The 21,409-nt window shown below is 39.5% G+C and overlaps 1 protein-coding gene across 1 annotated transcript in view; it reads left to right on the forward strand.

The window, feature by feature from the left end:
* LOC309562078 (complement factor H-like) overlaps positions 1–21,409 on the forward strand; it is a 194,258-nt gene that overhangs the window by 146,717 nt on the left and 26,132 nt on the right. The window contains exons 8-10 of the mRNA XM_082266195.1: positions 4,121–4,312; positions 9,018–9,209; positions 18,343–18,534. Of these exons, the coding sequence (XP_082122321.1) occupies positions 4,121–4,312; positions 9,018–9,209; positions 18,343–18,534 (576 nt within the window). The remainder of the gene's footprint in view (positions 1–4,120; positions 4,313–9,017; positions 9,210–18,342; positions 18,535–21,409) is intronic.

The raw sequence follows: 21,409 nt of genomic DNA on the forward strand, positions 1-21,409 counted from the left end.
AAGAATCAATATAAAGGAAGTAACCGCGCTAGATAAATTAGCAAGTCAAAGCAGCAACTTAAGGCCCGTACACACGTACCGATTGTTGGCCGAAAAGATTCGGCCGACAACCGATCGGCCGATTTTCAGCTTGTTAGTATGATGCTTCTGACAGCCGACAGCGCACTTTCGGCCGAACAGAATCTGTTGTGCAAGCATTAAAATTTTTGTATGCCAACACCAGAACGGCCGATTGTTCGCCAGTCAGTACAGAATTCGGCCGACAGACAGCAGATTTGCAAGACTGGGCATGCTCAGAAAAGAAAAAACACAGGGAAAGTTAACCGTCACATGACATCACTTCTGCAGTCGGCGGACAAAATTCGTGTGCAGTCTTTTGCACTTTTCAGCGGACACGACAGCCCGGGGACAAAAGACGGCCGATCGTTCGGCCGACGATCGGTACGTGTGTACGGGGCTTTAAAGTGTGACATACACCCAACAAAAAATATATAAAAAACAAGCTGCGCTTTAAAAATGAAAATTGTGCAATAAAGTACAATATTAAATGCAATAGACCATGAATTAAAGTCCTATTCCAAAAAATGTTTGGTGATAAAAATAGGTGTAAAAAAGTCAAAAATTCTGGGTTCTTAACTACAAAAAAAAAAAAAATCAATCCAATAGTCCGTGTGACATTGATACATCCAAAATGTTTTATTGCTCTTCAGTGCAAAAAAACAACCACTAGTAATGCAGACTGCTTACCAGATTGAGATATGTCAAGTGCCTGATTCAATGATGTATACTCCCAGGATCCTCAGTGTAACCAGATACTAGGATAGACACTCAGATATATTCCAGCCTCACACAACAGGGAAAACTCAGCAGACATGAACCGCGTGCATGTAAAAAATGGTAGAGAATCCCATAGCGTAATACTTTATATTTATTAAAGGGTGCATATATCTCAAATATTACACCCAGCTGTAAGACTTCCACCTTAAGTGCAATCCGCTTACCAGATAGAAAATGATGTGCTAAAGTGAAAAAGAGTAACCTCCACCGACAATACAAGCTATGTACCAGACTTCGATAGTCTGGTACACATTTTGGATCTTTATACCTTCCTTTGGCTATATATATTCGCATGTCTGGCATTATCTCCCCTCATTGGGACCTGCTGAACTCCATATTCCTGAGTGAATTGCTATCTGCTATTGGCACTTAATTGTGTACATCTGGTAAGCAGTTTGTGTATGTGGGTGGTGGTTATGCCTTTGAGTCCCGGTTCACACTTGTGCGATGCGGGAAGGCTGCGAATTCGCAGCCTGTTCCCCCATCGCAAACGCACATCTGGCAGTTCACACTGCCATATGCGATACGCAGGGGGTGTCAATTAAATGTTAACGACACCCCCAGTTTGATCGCATATCGCAGTGCGATCTGACAGTTCGCACAGGATCGGATCACACAAGTGTGAACCACTGTGCGATCCGATCCTGATGCGGCTGGAAAGAAGGGTCCTGTGCGTCTTTTGTGCGGGTGCAGTGCAAATTTCAGCCATACAAAGTGTATGGCTGAATTCGCACTGCACATCCGATCGCATGTAAGGAAGGAGCAGTGCGCTCCCAATTACATGCGATCGCTGCACTCACAAAAGTGTGAACCGGCCCTGACTGAAGTCTGGGACACATTTGGATCTTTATACCTTCTTTTGGCTATATATATTCGCATGTCTGGTAAGCAGCTTGTATTGTCGGTGGAGGTTACTCTTTTTTTTACACATGGACTATTGGATTTTTTTTGTAGTTAAGAACCCAGAATTTTTGACTTTTATATACCTATTTTTATCACAAAACATTTTTTGGAATAGGACTTTAATTCATGGACTATTGCATTTAATATTGTACTTTATTGCACAATTTTCATTTTTAAAGTGCAGCTTGTTTTTTATATATGTTTTTTTATATAGCTCTGCAAGAATACTTGGGCTTGTGGATAGAGTAAAGCGGGAATATATATATTTTTTTTTAATTGAAAGACTGACTCAAATTCTAAATCATTTGGCTTTTAAGCCAGTATACAGTACATATATTTATTTCAATTGTGAATGTAGCTGTTTGCTTGGAGTTCCATTTTGAGCTGTGTTAGCTGGGTAAGTTGTTGTAATGTTAGGGTGTCTCGCTATTGCAAGGCATTATCTATTACCATTATTTAGAAAAACAGACATGCATGATGGCATTTCATTTTCACGAAAACTATTGTATGTAGTTTTTTGGGTGTTTTGATAGTCATTTTAATTATATTTCCTTGCTATTTGTTACATCTGTGTGTGTGCGTATATGTAGGAATGTATAAGATCATATTAAAAAAGGGCAGACTTTAGCCTACTGAACAATTGTTTATGGGGTGTAGGGATGAGAGGAATGTTTTTTGTCACTATTGATTTTGCCATTGGTGAAATTTCCAAGAATTTACAAAAATTTTCAAAATTGCGGTTCGAAGAATGTAGTTTAATTAAAGGTAAACAAAATGTTAAACGCAACTCATTACCATGAGCAGCTCAAAAAGTACAGAACGTTCAACTTTGTTTTTCAAACTGCTCAGAAGAATTTTGCTTCATTTATATAGTGGGTGTTTTTGGTTTTTTTGAGGGGGAAGTATTAGTGTAGTTTGGTTTATTTAGTGTAGTTTGGTTTATTTAATTTATTATTTTTTTGGTGTATTTAATCATTATTTGTGCACTTTTGCTTGTATTTTTATTTTACTTTTTTTCTCTGCCTTTTCTTCTTGCTGTAAAAAATAATAATGTAAAATAATAAGGCTAATGATGGGCCCTATTTGACGCAAGAATAGGTCTAGGATAGTTGAAAGAAGCTTCTGTAACCCTCAGGAACTATTTCTGGGCAATTGCATCCTTAAAGGGGAACTAAGCATTTTCAATTAACATTATAATGTTTAATCCTCATGCTGCTAGCATTAGTAAATAGATAGGAAGGTATATCATGTTTAAATGTTTTACTCATTTTTTTTTTTACGCTTCTGATTTCTGACCTGGACCAAAATAATGTCATACATCCCCAAAGTGTTCATGGATATTTTCTTTCTTTCAACAAAATAAAAAGGGAGATTAGAGGCTTTTGCAGCTAAGCACACCCTCCTGCTTGCATGTCTGTGCTAAGGGCAGATGGATTCCAAGAAGTAAATACTACATAAAACATCTGCCCTTACTCAAGACAGCCACAACTAGAAATGCTGACAGGGAGATACAGACACAGGGCGCAGAATGGTTCAGGCACTGAGAGTGGCATGTAATGCCACTGTCATTTTCCATGGCCACTCGCTCTACATGCATAGAAGGGGATGGTAGCACGTCTTCTTTGTCAAAACAGATTTCCAAGGTGACAGATTGTTTAAATAGACTTTGAAAACAAGGGGAATCCCAAAGGAGTATTACTGGTATCAAGAGCTACTTGTTCCAGCATATCTTGGTTGATTGGCTGCCTTATACAACTTCCTCACACCAAGTGGCTTGACCCTCTACTAACTGCTTATGCCAGATCACAGAAACTTAGATGTAAGTGTGCTATTTTTATTTTGCAATAAATTATACTAACTTTTAATGGGATCCTGCGCTCCTGTCTCTGTCTCTCTGTCAGCCTTGGACTTCATAAAGGTAGCTGCAGGAGTTATTGGCTCCCAGCACAGATCTTCCACTATCCCTAGATGGATTATTGAAGCTTTATTGGCCATCAGAGGTTGTTGTTGATGTTTGACTATGCACTTAGGTGGTTGTTTTTTTACAGCTAGAAATGCTAGGGGGGTTTTCTCAACAAACTACAGCACGGAGAAACAGATGGATGGGTGAGTTTGCATTGAATAATAAAAATGAATTTGCTTTCAGTTTGTGGTGCTCAGATACAACTAAGTTCCAATTAAAAAACTACCAATCATTTTATTTTTGCCTACCCTATTCACTCAAAATTGTGAAATTTCACAAAAATGCCAGTTTGGGCTAAAAATTAGGGGAAATTCAAAGTTTAAGTTTCCCAGCATAAACATTTTTGGTTGTTATAAGATTTGTTCATCTGCTTTGCATGCATTCTGATGAACTTTTCATTTGTATTATATGTTAAAGAACAAAAAGGTAAAAAAAAGTCGTGTTCTCCTCCACCTGAAGTTAAGAATGGCGAGTGGATGGGAGAGAAAAAGCAGATGTATGACTCAGGATCCATCCTCCAGTTGAAATGTGTTAGCCATTATAAACTTAAAGGAAAGAAAGAAAACAAATGTCGGAATGGAATCTGGGATAACTCACCAGAATGTCTAGGTAAGGTAAACAATACAATAAAATCATATTCTCATATATATCAAAATAAAAAGACAATGATTTTGTGCGATGTGTTGCGTTTTTGTGTTTTAATACAGAAACACTTGTAATTAAAGAATTTTTTTCCAAAGTGCTATGGTAAATGATAACTAAAGTTCTGTACTTCAAACGAAACCCCTTTTTGTGTTTCGAAACTTACAATATAGCATCTTTGAGTACCAGTGCCTGCTTTAATGCAAACGTTTTTGAATATTCCGTTTAGGCAGACCATTCACTTTGAGCTTTAAGAGATCCACTTCCACAATCACAGGTTACCTCATGTACGTAGATGTGATTCTAACATAAGGGTTTTCCTCTGGGTAGCAACAATTCCAAAATACCTTGCTGCTGCACATTACTATAGGATAAATTAGTATTCTTTTTTTCAGTAAGAGCACAAAAAGTTTAGAATGTGTCAATTTTGCATTAGTTAAAAATCTTTGTTCTGTTAATAAAGTTTTCCTCATTCTTGAAGATTAATTGTCTCTTGCCCGGCCTATACACAAATGACGACTGAGTGGGAGCACCGCTAGTCTGGGTGGATGTCATATGCCATTCTTCTAGTCATGCACCTTGCATGCACCCTAAGGGCCACGCTGTGCCACGATTTGTCCTGTCACCTGCTGTGTCCGTGAAAGTTTGGCAATTCCCCATATCTCTTCAACTCCTTAATAATATTTGGAAGAGTTATTCTAGGATTATTAATAAAAAACAAAATATCATCTGCATATGCTGCAATTTTATGTTCTTGACCGTCACTCCCCTTATATCTATATTATTCCTAACAGTCGCCAATAATGGTTCCAATGACAGAACAAACAACAGGGGCGAGAGAAGACATCCCTGTCTCATCCCGTTGCACAATTCAAACTGAGGTGATAGGTTGCCGTTCACTTTTACCAATGCTGATGGGTTCCGATACAGTGCTCCTATCCACTGACTCATCCTTGAACCAATAACCAAATGCTTTATTGTTTCGACCATGAACTCCCAGTCCACCCTGTCAAATGCTTTCTCAGCATCAATTGACATCAGGAGGGCTAGGACGTCATGTTATATGAGCCTGCAGTGATTCTACTCTCATCTCTCAGTTTTTTGCTATCTCATTCAAATATGAGCAAATTTTTGGAACCAATATTTCCTTGAATCTCCTGTAGTAAAGGGTGGTATACCCGTCCAGACCAGGGCTTTTCCCAGTTGCAGAATTCTTTAAGGCCTCTCTCCCTTATTTCCTTCGGGGTAATTGAAGTATCCAATGCTGATAATTTATCTATTGTTACTTTAGGCAATTTTGATTCTTTTATATATTCTTGTAACTTTTGTTTTCTCTACTTGACGGACAGTGTATAGAGTTTTGTAATAATTTTGAAATGCTTTAGCTATTTCTGTCATTGAATGAACCAATTCCCCCCTTGCTATTTTTTATTTTTTCTATGAAATTAATTTTTTTTCTTTATTAATCTTGCTAGATATGTTCCTGGTTTATTTCCCCATTTATATTTTTCCTTAGCAACTCTGTTAACCCTCCTCTTATGTTAGGGTCAGAACCGACCCGTTTTCAGGTTTTGAATGTCTATAAGTATCACATAAATTTGTTTATTGCATCAAGATTTTTTTACTTTGTCAGGAACCTCTATTTAAACAATGTAATAGAAAAAGAATCCTTTTCACTAAATTATAAAATACTGTGGTGAAAATTAAGACGTTTATGGTGTTAGGGTCAATTCTGACCCAGTTATAATATAGGATTTTAGGACACTAATAAGTTCCAAAACTGAAATCATAAACACTCTCTCTGCTTAGTAACACTGACAGCCAATCACCTCTAAACCCTGTGAGCTGTAGTTAGGGAGGGGCCTATCTCTTTTCCTGCTTGTCTGGTTCTCTACATAAAGTGAAGAAACATAGGACAAATACATTTCAGAGTTGCTGACTTTATTTTACCATTTTTTAAATTTGAAAATGAGAGGTATGCTATCAAAAGAAAGGTCTAAGGGGTCACACCAAAAATATTAAAACCAATCTTTTCAAGGATAAAGAAGCCTAACAAGGTAACCAAGAGATAAGAAACAAATTTGATGATAAATAATTATTCAGAGGGTATTTTATGGCTGATTTAAAACACGGGTCAAAACCGACCCGTTAACATCATGGATAGTAACAGAATTCTAACATAAGAGGAGGGTTAAAGCTTCGTCTAGTCTCTTCCTCCAACAACTCTCTCAGTTTATCTCTTTTTAATACTATTTTTGTGTCCCATCTTCCATGTTCCCTTTATGTTTCTGTTCTAGCTCATGTATTTCTGTTATTAATCTATTTATAATGAATTAATGATAGTTCTTTCCTTTTTTTTTCATGGAGCCTATTGAGACAAATATTCCTCTAATATATGTTTTATGAGCCTCACTTATCATTGCTGAAGAGTTATCTGGGGTTTCATTCTCAAGGAAATATTGGTCCAGTTCTTTTTATTCCCTTCTTCCCACATCCTCATCCTGCAGCAGTTCTTCATTTATTCTCCAAGTATTTGTTTTTTTATGGGACCCTGGAAGTTTTTTTTCCAAAACAATTGGGGCATGGTCTGATATGGTCATTGTCCCCATTGATGTACTAACTACTGCTTCTATCAGCCTATGTTCTATCATTATATAATCCAGTCTTGAGTACATTGAGTGCGCAGGGGAATAGAAAGAATAATCCCTCTCCCCCAATTGTTGGATCCTCCAAACATCTACCAATTGGCTGCAGAAAAGCTTTTTTCCTTACTTTACCTTTCCTTACCTTGAGTTGAAATACTCCATCACCTGCGCACTCGATGTACTCAAAGATGGATCCATGTAGAAATTAAAATCCCCTGCTAGGAACAAATTACCTTTTTTAAAGGAGATCAGCTTGTCTATTACTTTTCTTAAATACCTTTTGGATTTTTATTTGGACAGTAGATATTTCCCAAGGTACATTCTATACCCTGCAGTTATCCCTTCGGGAAAATATATCGGCCCTCTGGGTCGACCAGACTTTCCTCAAGCGAGAACCTTATGTCATTGGCTAGGCCGATTGCTACCCCCCTTGCCCTTTTAATTGGTGAGTCTCCATAGTACCATATCAGATAACGTTTTGAATAAATTGTAATATTTGTATCTTGTGCAATATATGTCTCCTGTAAGAAAACTATATTGGCAGAGTTACGTGTAGGCTCTTCTAATTCTGTATGTCTTTTAGTAGGCGTAATTAATCCTTTGACATTATATGAGTTTTTTCAAAAGGTTCATGTCGTCTTTCCTTCCCCTCTCACCTCCTGCAGTTTATTGCCCCCCCCCCCTTCCCCTGCCTAGCCTCGGCCAAGTGAAGGAATGGGGGCATCTTCTGAAAAACCTCTGCAAGGGTCTATGACTCAATCGATATGTTCAGTTCAGAGTTCAATCGATATGCGACAGCTGCTGGTTGGTGCCATGGAGTTAGTGCAACTTTGTTTGCCCCCTAGAAGCCCATCTGAGACCTGGGTATACTCTGTCTTCCCAAGTTTCACAACTACATTTTAACATATTTAAAACTGGATTAACTGTTTAAAATGTGTGTAAGACATTACAAACAAATAAACAGACTTACTGTATGTCTGCCTCTGCAAGTTCAAAAATCATTCTTAAGGCTCAGTTCACACTATGCGGTTCCCTGCAGCCATTTATTTAAGGCCTTGTTCACATCAGTGTACAGCGACATGAGTTTTTTAGCACGCCTTCTGCAAGGGCACAAAAAAAAAAAAAATTGTTCTCTTTGTGCCTGTTCACACCACAACACTAGTATCACAAGTGGATTTTTTCTGCGCAGGAATCTGCAACATGTATAAAACTCACTGAAGCTCGCATAAAAACCGATGTAAATTTGAAATCTGTGCATTTTTTTCCATTGGTTTTTCTGCAAATATGATGTGAATAAGGCCTAACGGCCGGTTCACACTAGTGCGATGGCAGACATTGCATGTGATTCACACCGCATTACCTGTGCAGATCCCATGCAATGTCTGTACAATGAAAACAGTTTGTATGGCTGAATTTGCATCGCATTCAGACCAAACTTGTGCAGGACCCTTTTTTGTCCGCACCAGAATCAGATCGTATGTTGTTCACACGCATGCGATACGACTCTGCAAATTGTGCTGCGTTTCGCAAACTGATTGCGGGTTGTTGTTAAATTAACATACACTTTGCAATCAGTTTGCATGAACAGGTTGTGATTTTAATGCGGTGCAAATTTGCAGTGAACTTGCTGTGAATTCGCTCCGCACCTAGTGTGAACCCAGGCCTAAATGGGCTTCTGTACCTACAGAAAAGGTCCCTGACCCTTTTCTAAAACTGCAGAAGCACAGAAACTGCATGGTGCTTTGGCACTATGCGTTTTCACGTGTTTCTATGCTTTTCCGTGCACGGGAAAACACACTACACTTTCCAGTGCGTGGGGATGCCATTACGAATTCATTCCTGCACCCTCAATAGTGTGAAACTAGTTAAAGATATTTAAAACCAAGGTATATTTCTATGATTATACAAGTATACATATGCAATAAAATACGTGCAACTGTATTATTCTAAAAACATACTATTTTACATTGTTTCAATATAAGAATGTTACAAAAAATATTAAAGTTGTTTTTCTGCTACTTTTTCAGTTCCATGTATTCTAAATTCTGATTACATAAAAGGAAATAACACAGAAGTTGTAAATGCCAAAGGAAAGTATTTGGAACATGGCACAATTGTACAATTTAATTGCTTACAACGATTTGGAATAGCTAATGCTAAGCTGCTAAATGTAAAATGCTTGAATGGAACCCTAAAATACCCCAAATGTGTTAACATGGGTGAGTAGCAGCCACTGTACTGTAACATTTCGTGGCTTGAAATGTTTTCACAATCTTGTTTTTTTACATGTTTATTTCCCACAGTAACTTTTCTCAGCAAAATACCTGGTTCTCACCTTTTGTGTACTAATCAGGTAAACTAAAGTTTGAAGCCCGGTACACATTATTCGTTTTTTTGGGTTGCACGAAAAAAGACAGTCAGCTCCGGTCGGAGCCACTGTACTAGCCATGTTCGGTTAGTTCAGCGATGTCCCCCACTGAGCTGTTGTGTTCTGACAGGGGAAAAGCTCCCGACATTCCGCCCATGTGTACGGGGCTTAAAGGACAGCCATTGTTTACTTTAACATTATTAAAAGTTGCCTTTCCATTTTATCTTATAAATGCTGAATTAGTGTCTGCCGTCATATCATCTGACTACAGGACTCTAATACATACATATTTATATATATATATATATATATATATATATATATATACAGTGCCTTGCGAAAGCATTCGGTCTCCTTGAACTTTGTGACCTTTTGCCACATTTCAGGCTTCAAACATAAAGATATAAAACTGTAATTTTTTTTGTCCAGAATAATCAATAAGTGGGATACAATCATGAAGTGGAACAAAATTTATTGGATATTTCAAACTTTAACAAATAAAAAACTGAAAAATTGGGCGTGCAACATTATTCAGCCCCCTTAAGTTAATACTTTGTAGCGCCACCTTTTGCTGCGATTACAGCTGTAAGTCGCTTGGGGTATGTCTCTATCAGTTTTGCACATTGAGAGACTGAAATTTTTGCCCATTCCTCCTTGCAAAACAGCTCGAGCTCAGTGAGGTTGGATGGAGAGCGTTTGTGAACAGCAGTTTTCAGTTCTTTCCACAGATTCTTGATTGGATACAGGTCTGGACTTTGACTTGGCCATTCTAACACCTGGATATGTTTATTTGTGAACCATCCCATTGTAGATTTTGCTTTATGTTTTGGATCATTGTCTTGTTGGAAGACAAATCTCCGTCCCAGTCTCAGGTCTTTTGCAGACTCCATCATGGATGGTCCTGTATTTGGCTCCATCCATCTTCCCATCAACTTTAACCATCTTCCCTGTCCCTGCTGAAGAAAAGCAGGCCCAAACCATGATGCTGCCACCACCATGTTTGACAGTGGGGATGGTGTGTTCAGGGTGATGAGCTGTGTTGCTTTTACGCCAGCCAAACATAACGTTTTGCATTGTTGCCAAAAAGTTCGATTTTGGTTTCATCTGACCAGATCACCTTCTTCCACATGTTTGGTGTGTCTCCCAGGTGGCTTGTGGCAAACTTTAAACAACGCTTTTTATGAATATCTTTAAGAAATGGCTTTCTTCTTGCCACTCTTCCATAAAGGCCAGATTTGTGCAGTATACGACTGATTGTTGTCCTATGGACAGAGTCTCCCACCTCAGCTGTAGATCTCTGCAGTTCATCCAGAGTGATCATGGGCCTCTTGGCTGCATCTCTGATCAGACTTCTCCTTGTATGAGCTGAAAGTTTAGAGGGACGGCCAGGTCTTTGTAGATTTGCAGTGGTCTGATACTCCTTCCATTTCAATATTATGGCTTGCACAGTGCTTCTTGGCGATGTTTAAAGCTTGGGAAATCTTTTTGTATCCAAATCCGGCTTTAAACTTCTCCACAACAGTATCTCGGACCTGGCTGGTGTGTTCCTTGTTCTTCATGATGCTCTCTGTGCTTTAAACGGACCTCTGAAACGATCACAGTGCAGGTGCATTTATACGGAGACTTGATTACACACAGGTGGATTCTATTTATCATCATTAGTCATTTAGGTCAACATTGGATCATTCAGAGATCCTCACTGAACTTCTGGAGAGAGTTTTGTTCCACTTCATGATTGTGTCCCACTTGTTGTTGATTCTTCACAAAAAATTACAGTTTTATATCTTTATGTTTGAAGCCTGAAATGTGGCAAAAGGTCGCAAAGTTTAAGGGGGCCGAATACTTTCGCAAGTAACTGTATATATATATATATTATATTGTCAAAAGTATTGGGACGCCTGCCTTTACACGCAGATGAACTTTATAGGCATCCCAGCCTTAGTCAATAGGGTTCAATATTGAGTTGGCCCACCCTTTGCAGCTATAACAGCTTCAACTGTTCTGGGAAGGGAACTCTTAAGGCGTCAGCATTCCAAGACAGTTTGGACAATTTCATGCTCCTAACTTTTTGGTACCAGTTTGGGGATTTCCCCTTCCTGTTCCAACATGACTGCGCACCAGTGCACAAAGCAAGGTCCATAAAGACATGGATGAGCGAGTTTGGGGTGGAGGAACTAGAACTAGAATTGTGAAGTTTATTAAGGGTTGGTGCCGGTCCACACTTGTGCGATGCGGGAGCCCTGCAAATATAGTGCGGGTTCCTGCGTCACATTGAATTTTCATGGCGATTCGAACTGCCGTATGTGAATCGCTGGGGGTGTCAATGCTTTATTTACTACGCCTCTGGGATAGCTCACGTGTCATGGTGCGAGCTGACAGTTCACACACGAGTCGGATCGCACTGGTGTGAACCACCATGCAATCCGATTCTTCTGCAAACCTAAATTAGGGCATATGCATGTTCGATGCGACTCTGATTCGCCCATGCAATCAGTGTGGCTGAGTGTGTGTCGCACAGACTTTGCGTGTGATTGTAGGAGTGGTGCGCTCCGAGTCGCATGCGGTGTCTGTCATCGCAATAGTGTGGACTGGCATTTAATGTTTGTTTTCCTATGGGACACCTTCCTTGATCCTTGACCGACTTGAATACACCACCCCTCCCCTGGTGTTATGTATTGATGTTAATTGCAATTAAGTATGCACCGCCCGTAGCTTTAGGAGCAGTTTTCACATTATATAAGTTTGATTTTATTGTACATGTACATGCTATGAGGAAGGCATAAAGCCGAAACGCGTCAGCATCTGTCATGTTGTCACCGCTATCCATGTTGGAATAAAGCATTTTTCTTGGACTTTTCGTGTGCCGGCTTTATTCATATAACAGGAGGAACTAGAATAGCCTGTACAGAGTCCTGACCTAAACCCAATAGAACACCTTTGGGATTAATTAGAGCGGAGACTGCGAGCCAGGCCTTTTGCCCAACATAAGTGCCTAACCTCACAAATGTGCTTCTGGAAGAATGGTCAAACATTACCATAGAAACACTCTTAAACCTTGTGGACGGAAGAGTTGAAGCTGTGGTATAGCTGCATAGAGTGAGCCAACTTAAGATTGAACACTACAGACTAAGACTGGAATGCCATTAAAGTTCATGGGCTTGTAAAGGTAAGAGTCCCAATATTTTGACAATATAGTGTGTGTATATATATATATATGCCCATCCACCAATGCCAGTCACTGCTACTGCTATGTTCTACCATCCTCTCACCCAAAAATAAAGCATGAGAACAATTCTCTGGCTTTGGGTTATTCCCTGCATACAATTTTATATTTCTACCATGAAACAAATGGCAACTGAGACAAAGAACAAACTTCCACACAATCAGCATCTTTAAAGTAGTATTAAATCTTCCACTTTTGTAATGTAAAGTGTTCCCTTACACAAATTCAACCTCGAACTTTAAAATTTTGTGAAGAATATGCTCCTGTTCTATTAGTTGGTAGTCATAGGTGATTCCTTCAGTGAACTTACAGTCGGCGACGGTGAATACAGGGAGCGTGCACTGCAGAGGTTACATGATCATCACATTACTGTAGTTGGTCCATCATTAACTGAGAACACAATACATGAGTTCCCCTGCCCCAGGTCCGTGGGAGTCCGCAATAAGGTTTACTCTTTCCCAGTGAGTAAGCTGTGAATGCACATCATGTTCAGAAATGTAGTGCAAGGTCCCCTGCTACATATTAAACATCCCCTATTGCCCCTTCACAATAACATCAAGCGGCATATGTGCCAACCAGAGGCTGAGGTACACATGCAAGAGTGGCTTCAACAAGATCATACAAAGCAGCAGAGACAACCTCAAGATGGAACTAGAACAGAGGAAAAAATCCAAGACAGAACGCAAACAAGTGGCAACCTGTAGGGAGATAGCACAGCAAACATAACACATCCTATGCTAATGCATATCAAATTTCCCTGTGAGAGTTTATAAAACACTTTTTAAAACTACATTTTTGCATATTTTTGTATGCAAAATTCAAATTTCCATCTGAGCAATTTTTATTTTTGCTCATCATTGTCTCTAAATGTGCAATTTTTGCAATGCAGCATCTATGTTAAGCCTGAATATTGTTTGTGGGGAAAATGTGTGTAGTTTACGCAGACATTTCTAATAAATCAAGGTCGTTTTTTTTTTTTTTTTTTAAGTGTTGTATTTTATTGCTGACAGTATGCTTCATCTAACAGGATATATTTATCAAGTACACTTTCCATCTAATTTTAAAGGGAGTCTGTAAACTATACTTTTTAACATATACTTTACACATTGCATAAGCAGACTGTGCTTCCTAATTAGTAGTGATTTACAGTGATTAGGTTTTATAGTTTGTCTGTCTAATTGCAAGTGTATGGATGTATATAGATAAAAAAGGCCATTTATGTGGATTATCCTTCTGCAGAGATACAAAAAATATTGTCTGACATATACAAAAGGTAGGCGCTTGGATGAAAAACTACAAAAAGAAATGATAATATGGCACAGAAAACAAGTGCCCATGTTCCCAATTCATTAAATCGCAAAACTGCATTTAGTTTTTATCCAAGAAAAACATACTCAAAAGCCCAGCAAATCCTGCATTGCACTTTTCATCCCTGGTCGCACCTCTTCTGCATGTACCATCCCCAAGCCGCCTTCCTCCTTCTCTTTATCATAGGGAGCTGGCTGTCTCTTTCGGGTTCTTGCAGCCTCCCCCCTGATGACGTGGCACCAGATGAATCTTCTTGCACTGTGGGCAAGCCTCCCGGGATATGTGACATCAGTGTCCCAGGAGGCTGCAAAAGGAGGCTCTACATCATTCTTGCCCAGGTGAAAATGGAGGCAGGGGATGAGTTGAACACAAGCTAAAAAATGTAAATAGAAATACTGGTAACAAAAAATTTGGTGTGCTTTTTATGTTCTGCAGAGGAGAGGATTAGGATGGTGGAAAGTGTTATTGAGTGAAGGTCTGATTTTAAGCAACCTACATTTTTTTTAGACACAAAATCCAGATTGCAGCAAATCACACTAACTTTTAGAGACATTTAGGTTGATTTAAGGAGTACTTTAGGGAGTAGAGGCGGGTCACCTAACATTTAAGCCTTGTACACACTGCTAGTTTTTTTTTTTTTTTTTTTTAAAAGACAGCTCAGATCAAGACCACTGTACTAACAATCTAATGTTAGTACAGCCATCTCCCCTGCTGTTCTATTGTGTTCTGACAGGGAAACAGGAAGTGGAGTGAGGGTTAGATAGCCCCCACTCATCTCTATGGCCTTGGAGGAAAGGAGCGATGTCCGACATCACTTCCGCATTCCGGCCTTAAAGGGATGATTTTTTTTCATCTATTCAGGGCAAAATTACTTTTTTTTTTTTTTTTTTTGGGCTTCAAAGTGTAAGTGTGAGATCTGAGGTCTTTTTGACCCAAGATCTCGCAAAAAAGAGGCCCTGTCATGCTTATTTCTAAGCTACCTGTATGTTAACATTCCTTGTAATAGGAATAAAATTGATCAAAAAATAAATAAAAAATTAACAGACAGTGTAAAAATAAAAAGTAAAATAAATAAGAAAAAAAATATTTTAAAGCGCCCCATCCCTCCAAGCTCGTGTGCAGAAGCGAATGCATACATAAGTCGCACCCACATATGTAAACGGTGTTCAAACCACACATGTGAGGTATCACCACAATTGTTAGAGTGAGAGCAATAATTCTAGTGCTAGACCACCTTGTTAACTCTAAACAGATAACCTATAAAATTGTTTAAAGCGTCCCCTATGGAGATTTTTATGTACCGTAGTTTGTCGCCATTCCACAAGCGTGCGTAATTTTTAGGCATGACATGTTAGGTATCTATTTACTCAGCATAACATTATCTTGTATATTATACAAAGTAAATTGGGCTAAATTTTTTTCTGTTTTCTTTTTTATTTATTATTTTTTCCCAAAAAATTGTGTTTGTAAGACCGCTACACAAATACCGTGTGACATAAAGTATTGAAGCAATTTCCATTTTATTCTCTAGGGTCTCTGCTAATATATATATATATATATATATATATATATATATATATATATATATATATATAGTGCCTTGCGAAAGTATTTGGCCCCCATGAACTTTGCGACCTTTTGCCACATTTCAGGCTTCAAACATAAAGATATAAAACTGTAATTTTTTTGTGAAGAATCAACAACAAGTGGGACACAATCATGAAGTGGAACGAAATTTATTGGATATTTCAAACTTTGTTAACAAATAAAAAACTGAAAAATTGGGAGTGCAAAATTATTCAGCCCCTTTACTTTCAGTGCAGCAAACTCTCTCCAGAAATTCAGTGAGGATCTCTGAATGATCCAATGTTGACCTAAATGACTAATGATGATAAATAGAATCCACCTGTGTGTAATCAAGTCTCTGTATAAATGCACCTGCACTGTGATAGTCTCATAGGTCCATTTAAAGCACAGAGAGCATCATGAAGAACAAGGAACACACCAGGCAGGTCCGAGATACTGTTGTGGAGAATTTTAAAGCCGGATTTGGATACAAAAAGATTTCCCAAGCTTTAAACATCCCAAGGAGCACTGTGCAAGCGATAATATTGAAATGGAAGGAGTATCAGACCACTGCAAATCTACGAAGACCTTGCCGTCCCTCTAAACTTTCAGCTCATACAAGGAGAAGACTGATCAAAGATGCAGCCAAGAGGCCCATGATCACTCTGGATGAACTGCAGAGATCTACAGCTGAGGTGGGAGACTCTGTCCATAGGACAACAATCAGTCGAAAACTGCACAAATCTGGCCTTTATGGAAGAGTGTCAAGAAGAAAGCCATTTCTTAAAGATATCCATAAAAAGTGTCATTTAAAGTTTGCCACAAGCCACCTGGGAGACACACCAAACATGTGGAAGAAGGTGCTCTGGTCAGATGAAACCAAAATCGAACTTTTTGGCAACAATGCAAAACGTTATGTTTGGCGTAAAAGCAACACAGCTCATCTCCCTGAACACACCATCCCCACTGTCAAACATGGTGGTGGCAGCATCATGGTTCTGGCCTGCTTTTCTTCAGCAGGGACAGGGAAGATGGTTAAAATTGATGGGAATATGGATGGAGCCAAATACAGGACCATTCTGGAAGAAAACCTGATGGAGTCTGCAAAAGACCTGAGACTGGGACGGAGATTTGTCTTCCCACAAGACAATGATCCAAAACATAAAGCAAAATCTACAATGGAATGGTTCACAAATAAACATATCCAGGTGTTAGAATGGCCAAGTCAAAGTCCAGACCTGAATCCAATCGAGAATCTGTGGAAAGAACTGAAAACTGCTGTTCACACATGCTCTCCATCCAACCTCACTGAGCTCGAGCTGTTTTGCAAGGAGGAATGGGCAAAAATTTCAGTCTCTCGATGTGCAAAACTGATAGACACATACCCCAAGCGACTTACAGCTGTAATCGCAGCAAAAGGTGGCGCTACAAAGTATTAACTTAAGGGGGCTGAATAATGTTGCACGCCCAATTTTTCAGTTTTTTATTTGTTAAAGTTTGAAATATCCAATAAATTTCGTTCCACTTCATGATTGTGTCCAACATGTTGATGATTCTTCACAAAAAATTACAGTTTTATATCTTTATGCTTGAAGCCTGAAATGTGGCAAAAGGTTGCAAAGTTCAAGGGGGCTGAATACTTTCGCAAGGCACTGTATATATAAATACTGTGTGTGTGTGTATATATATATATATGCATATATATATATATATATATATATATATATATATATATATATATATATATATATATATATTGTCTTGGGGTTCTAAGTCATTTTCTAGCAAAAAATACTGATTTTAACTTGTAAGCAACAATTGCCAGTAATAGGCCTGGTCCCTACGTAATTAAAAAAACAGGGTTTATTTCTGATACTTGATTGGGTATTTAAAGTGTACAAAGCATTGCCTTGTTCACTACACTTATTTTCCAGTGAACATTCTGCTTTCTAAGTGAACAGCCATAATACCTTCGGTAAATCAGTCCCTTGCTTGCAAATGACTGGATGACTGAAGTAAAAGTAGCTTCACCCTATCCACCAATCCAAGTGAACAATCACTTTGCAAAGTAGTCAGTCAGAAGGAGATGGAAAAATTCAATTTAAGCCATAAATTCCCTTCCGTAAAAAAATATAAATCCTTTTTTTTTATTTGCATTCGGAGGGGTCTTAGCTCAACCAGACCTTCAATAACTTCAAAGACCCTACTTAGTGGTAAAATACAATTATGTGAATTTTAGGGGAGAACCCTTCTGGTGTATTTGACGATAATATGAGTATACATTTTTTCAATAAAAGTATTAAATGTTTAGAATATGTCCATTTTGCATTAGTTAAAAATCTTTGTCATTTTATTAAAATTTTTGTCCATATTCTTTGCAGACTAATTAGCAAATGTAACTATAAAAGAGACTCATGATTTTGTATAATAACATAGAAATAAGTTCTTCACAGCAGTCTAAAGAGCAATTAGAACAAGTTGGTCTCCAGTGAGAGGCCCTCGTCTGTGGCTATAATTTACTAATCATGAAATCAAGCTGGCTACAGATTATTCTATAATAAATGATTAACCGTTGAAGGGGAAAAGAAGAGCCACAGCGCTAACATTTGTAACAATGGGAAAGATGTACAGCTCATTATTCTTTGTGATTTGGGACATCTCAGGTGATAGAGGCCCAACCAAAACCTGGGTTAGCTTTCAGAATTACATTTTGATACATGTAAAAGATATTTCAAATTTTATTAACTGTGTACGATTGTATGATTATTTTAAAAAATGCAATATTATAGTTGAAACTGTACTATTACAAAAGCATACTTATTTACAATGTCAAATTATCATATGTTGCAAAAATAATTCCAAAGTCATTTTTCTATTGCCTTTTCAGAGCCTTGTGTCCTAAATGATGATTACCTAAAAGGAAATAACACAATTGTTGTACCTGCCAGCAAAAAGAATTTTAAACATGGTGAAACTGTAAAATTTAAGTGCCTGCCAAAATTCAACATATCTGATTCTAAGCTGTTAAATGGTAAATGCTTGGAGGGAAAGCTAAAATACCCCAAATGTGTCAAGATGGGTAAGTAGCAGCCAAAATAGTGTGACTTAAAGGCATTGTAAAGTCTCAAGGTTTTTCACCTTAATGCATTCTATTCATTAAGGGGGAAAACATTTTTGGTAACAGCTGCCCCCCAGACCCCCTGTCATTCTTACCTGAACCGCAACGTTCCAGCGACAAGCACGAGCCCAGCAGCTCCAGCCGCTGTCTCGGGTCCTCATTGGATAGATTGTTAGCAGCAGGAGCCATTGGCTCCCTCTGCTGTCAATCAAATCCAGTGACACGAGAACGGGGGGGGGGGGCGGTACTGAGCCCTACTGTCTGTGTCAATAGGCGCAGCAGCAGGACTCGGAAGCGTGCCTGTGCACGGGTGCCCCCATGGAAAGCGTCTCTCCGTGGGGGCAACCGATGAAGAGGAGGAGTGACGCCAGGGCACCCCAGAAGAGGAGGATCGGGGCTGCCCTGTACAAAACCTTTGCACAGAGCAGGCAAGTATAACATGTTTGTTATTTAAAAGAAAAAAAACGAACCTTTACAATTACTTTAAAATGTTTTTACATTCTTGTTATTATACATTTTCATTTCCCACAGTCACTTTCTTAGCTAAAAGATCTGGTTCCCACTATTTGTGTACTAATCATTATAAATAATGTTTTAAAAGAAAGCTCCACTTTGTATATTGTTGTAAAAAAAAGAAACGCCACTTGCTTGTAGTATGGAAACATGAGGGTGTTCAAGCTGGCGGTGTAAAGAATGCCTTCAGAAATGTGCTTGTGTGATTCGTTTACTGGATTTGCTATAAAGGGTTTTCTTTTCGGTAAGATATTCTGTAAGTCTCGTCATTTTTCAAAGGAATGTTATAAAGTGAGACCCTACATCAAACTTTGATGAAAGGAAACAGACCCTCTTGATGATACTCCTATATTAGAATGAAAACACTCATCTGGCTTATTTGTTTCATAGAACAATACAAAATAAATTGGAGAGCAAAATATACTTCATTCCTTATGATCAGGGCTGGGACAAGGTCATCTAGAGTGCAGGGCAACCATGCCAAACTGCGCCCCCCCCCCCAGGATGTATGAGCATCATGTGTCAACAACCCCCCAAAAAAAAAATTAACACTAATCTGCATGCCTTCCCTCTAAGCATACATTTCCCATCTTCCCAGCACAAATCCACTTCCCCTGCTGAAATCCCCCAACACAAATGTCCCCCCCCCCCCAAAAAAAAAACACCTCTCCTAGCACAGATCCTTTACCCTTCAAATCCCTCAAATGATCCCTACAAGTACACAACCTCACCCCCCCCCCACACTCAAAATCCCCACTCCTGACACAAATCCCCCGCAAAACACCACTTCTAGCACATCCACCCTAAATCCTGTATGGCCGCCGGAGACTCGATCAAAGCCGCATTCGGCACTGATAGTCATGAGTGACATCACTTCTGGGTACTGTCTGACGCTAGATTAAAAAAATTACAGCATTCAAAAAAGCCAAACTTGGTGTTTTGAATGCTTTTAGACCCCCAGATCCCTCCACAAAACTACCTTTAAAAAAAAAAGAAAAAGAAAATATACGATACAGATATGCATTGGGCAAAATATCGGTATCGGCAACGTAAAACCGATATCAGTTGATCACTAATTAAAACCTCTACTAACTGGTTTTTACTCATGTGGAAGATGTCTGGCATGTAGGACAACAAAGGATCTGTAAAGATATGGGTTGTTGCAACAAGCGTGTCCACTGACGCATATAATAATGAGACTCTTCAGTAAGGGGAACCGCATCATGAAGGAGGCAATAGATGGATGACACTAAGTGTCCCTGGTTTGGGCCATGGGCACACAAGTACTCAAACATAGTAGATCTATCTAAAGTCAGGGACATTGACATAGAGTGAAAAAAGTGTCGCACTTGTAAGTAAAAATAAAATGAGTGTTTCGGGATGGCGAACTTCTTCCGCAACGTCTCGAAAGGGTACAGAGTTCGAGACACCGGGTGAACCAGGTTACAGAGCTGAAACAGGGGAGCCTGCGACCATGACCATGTGGGACTAAACTGTAGACTATCCGGTAGCAGTGCATTAAACAAAATATTTGTGTAGCACCCTCCTAGGTAGGTGCTAGGAAAAGTATATGTGTGGCCCTGTCTGCTTATCAGGGAGGCCTTAATTGTTCAGCTAGGCTGTCATGTGTTCTCAGGTGTGCCTGTTTAGCTTGGGGAGTCTCCCCACTGTGTCCAATGAGGGCCCTCATTGGGCAGTGGAGGAAACCTGGTCAATGGCACATCAAGGCTTGTATCTACCTTAGAGCGCAGAATCTGCCACAGTGCATTCTGGGAGGAGATATAAGTCTGAGGGGAGCACATGACAGGGTGTCTTTGGCGGGAAGCAGAGTCCCAGAAGGAGGGTGACGGCTGTCTCTCCTACTGTCAGCGTGAGGAAAGGTGTCCTTGGCGTTCGGCCTAGAAGACAGAAGGTTGAGCTGAGCTGCAGAGAGGGATCCAGTGTGCTGTGGACCGAGTGGAGCTGCCGGGGCAGTAGTTTCCAGGAAAGCAGTGTCATGAGTACTGTAAACTGCCCAGGGGTCTGCCTAGGATAGGGGACCGCTCCGGAAGGTCAGAGGGATCCAGGAGCCAGTCAACCGGGAGAGAGGGCTTAGAAAGGGGGTGCCAGAGTCTAAGCCCTGAAGAGAAGTCTGTGAGAGAGGGTGCCAGTGTGGGCCCTGAAGTTTTAAGAGTTGCAGCAGTGTTTACAAGTAGCTACCTCAGCCAGGAGGGCTAAAGGCAGCAGTACAAAGGACTTTGTGCCAACGGGGAGTAACAAAGTCAGTTCGGAGATAACAGACAGCAAGTCAGCGTTAACCAGTGCCAACCGGCGTTGACCAGCA

Source organism: Pelophylax lessonae (genome assembly GCF_965119305.1).
Source record: "Pelophylax lessonae genome assembly, chromosome: 8".
In the NCBI taxonomy this organism is placed as follows: Eukaryota; Metazoa; Chordata; class Amphibia; order Anura; family Ranidae; genus Pelophylax; species Pelophylax lessonae.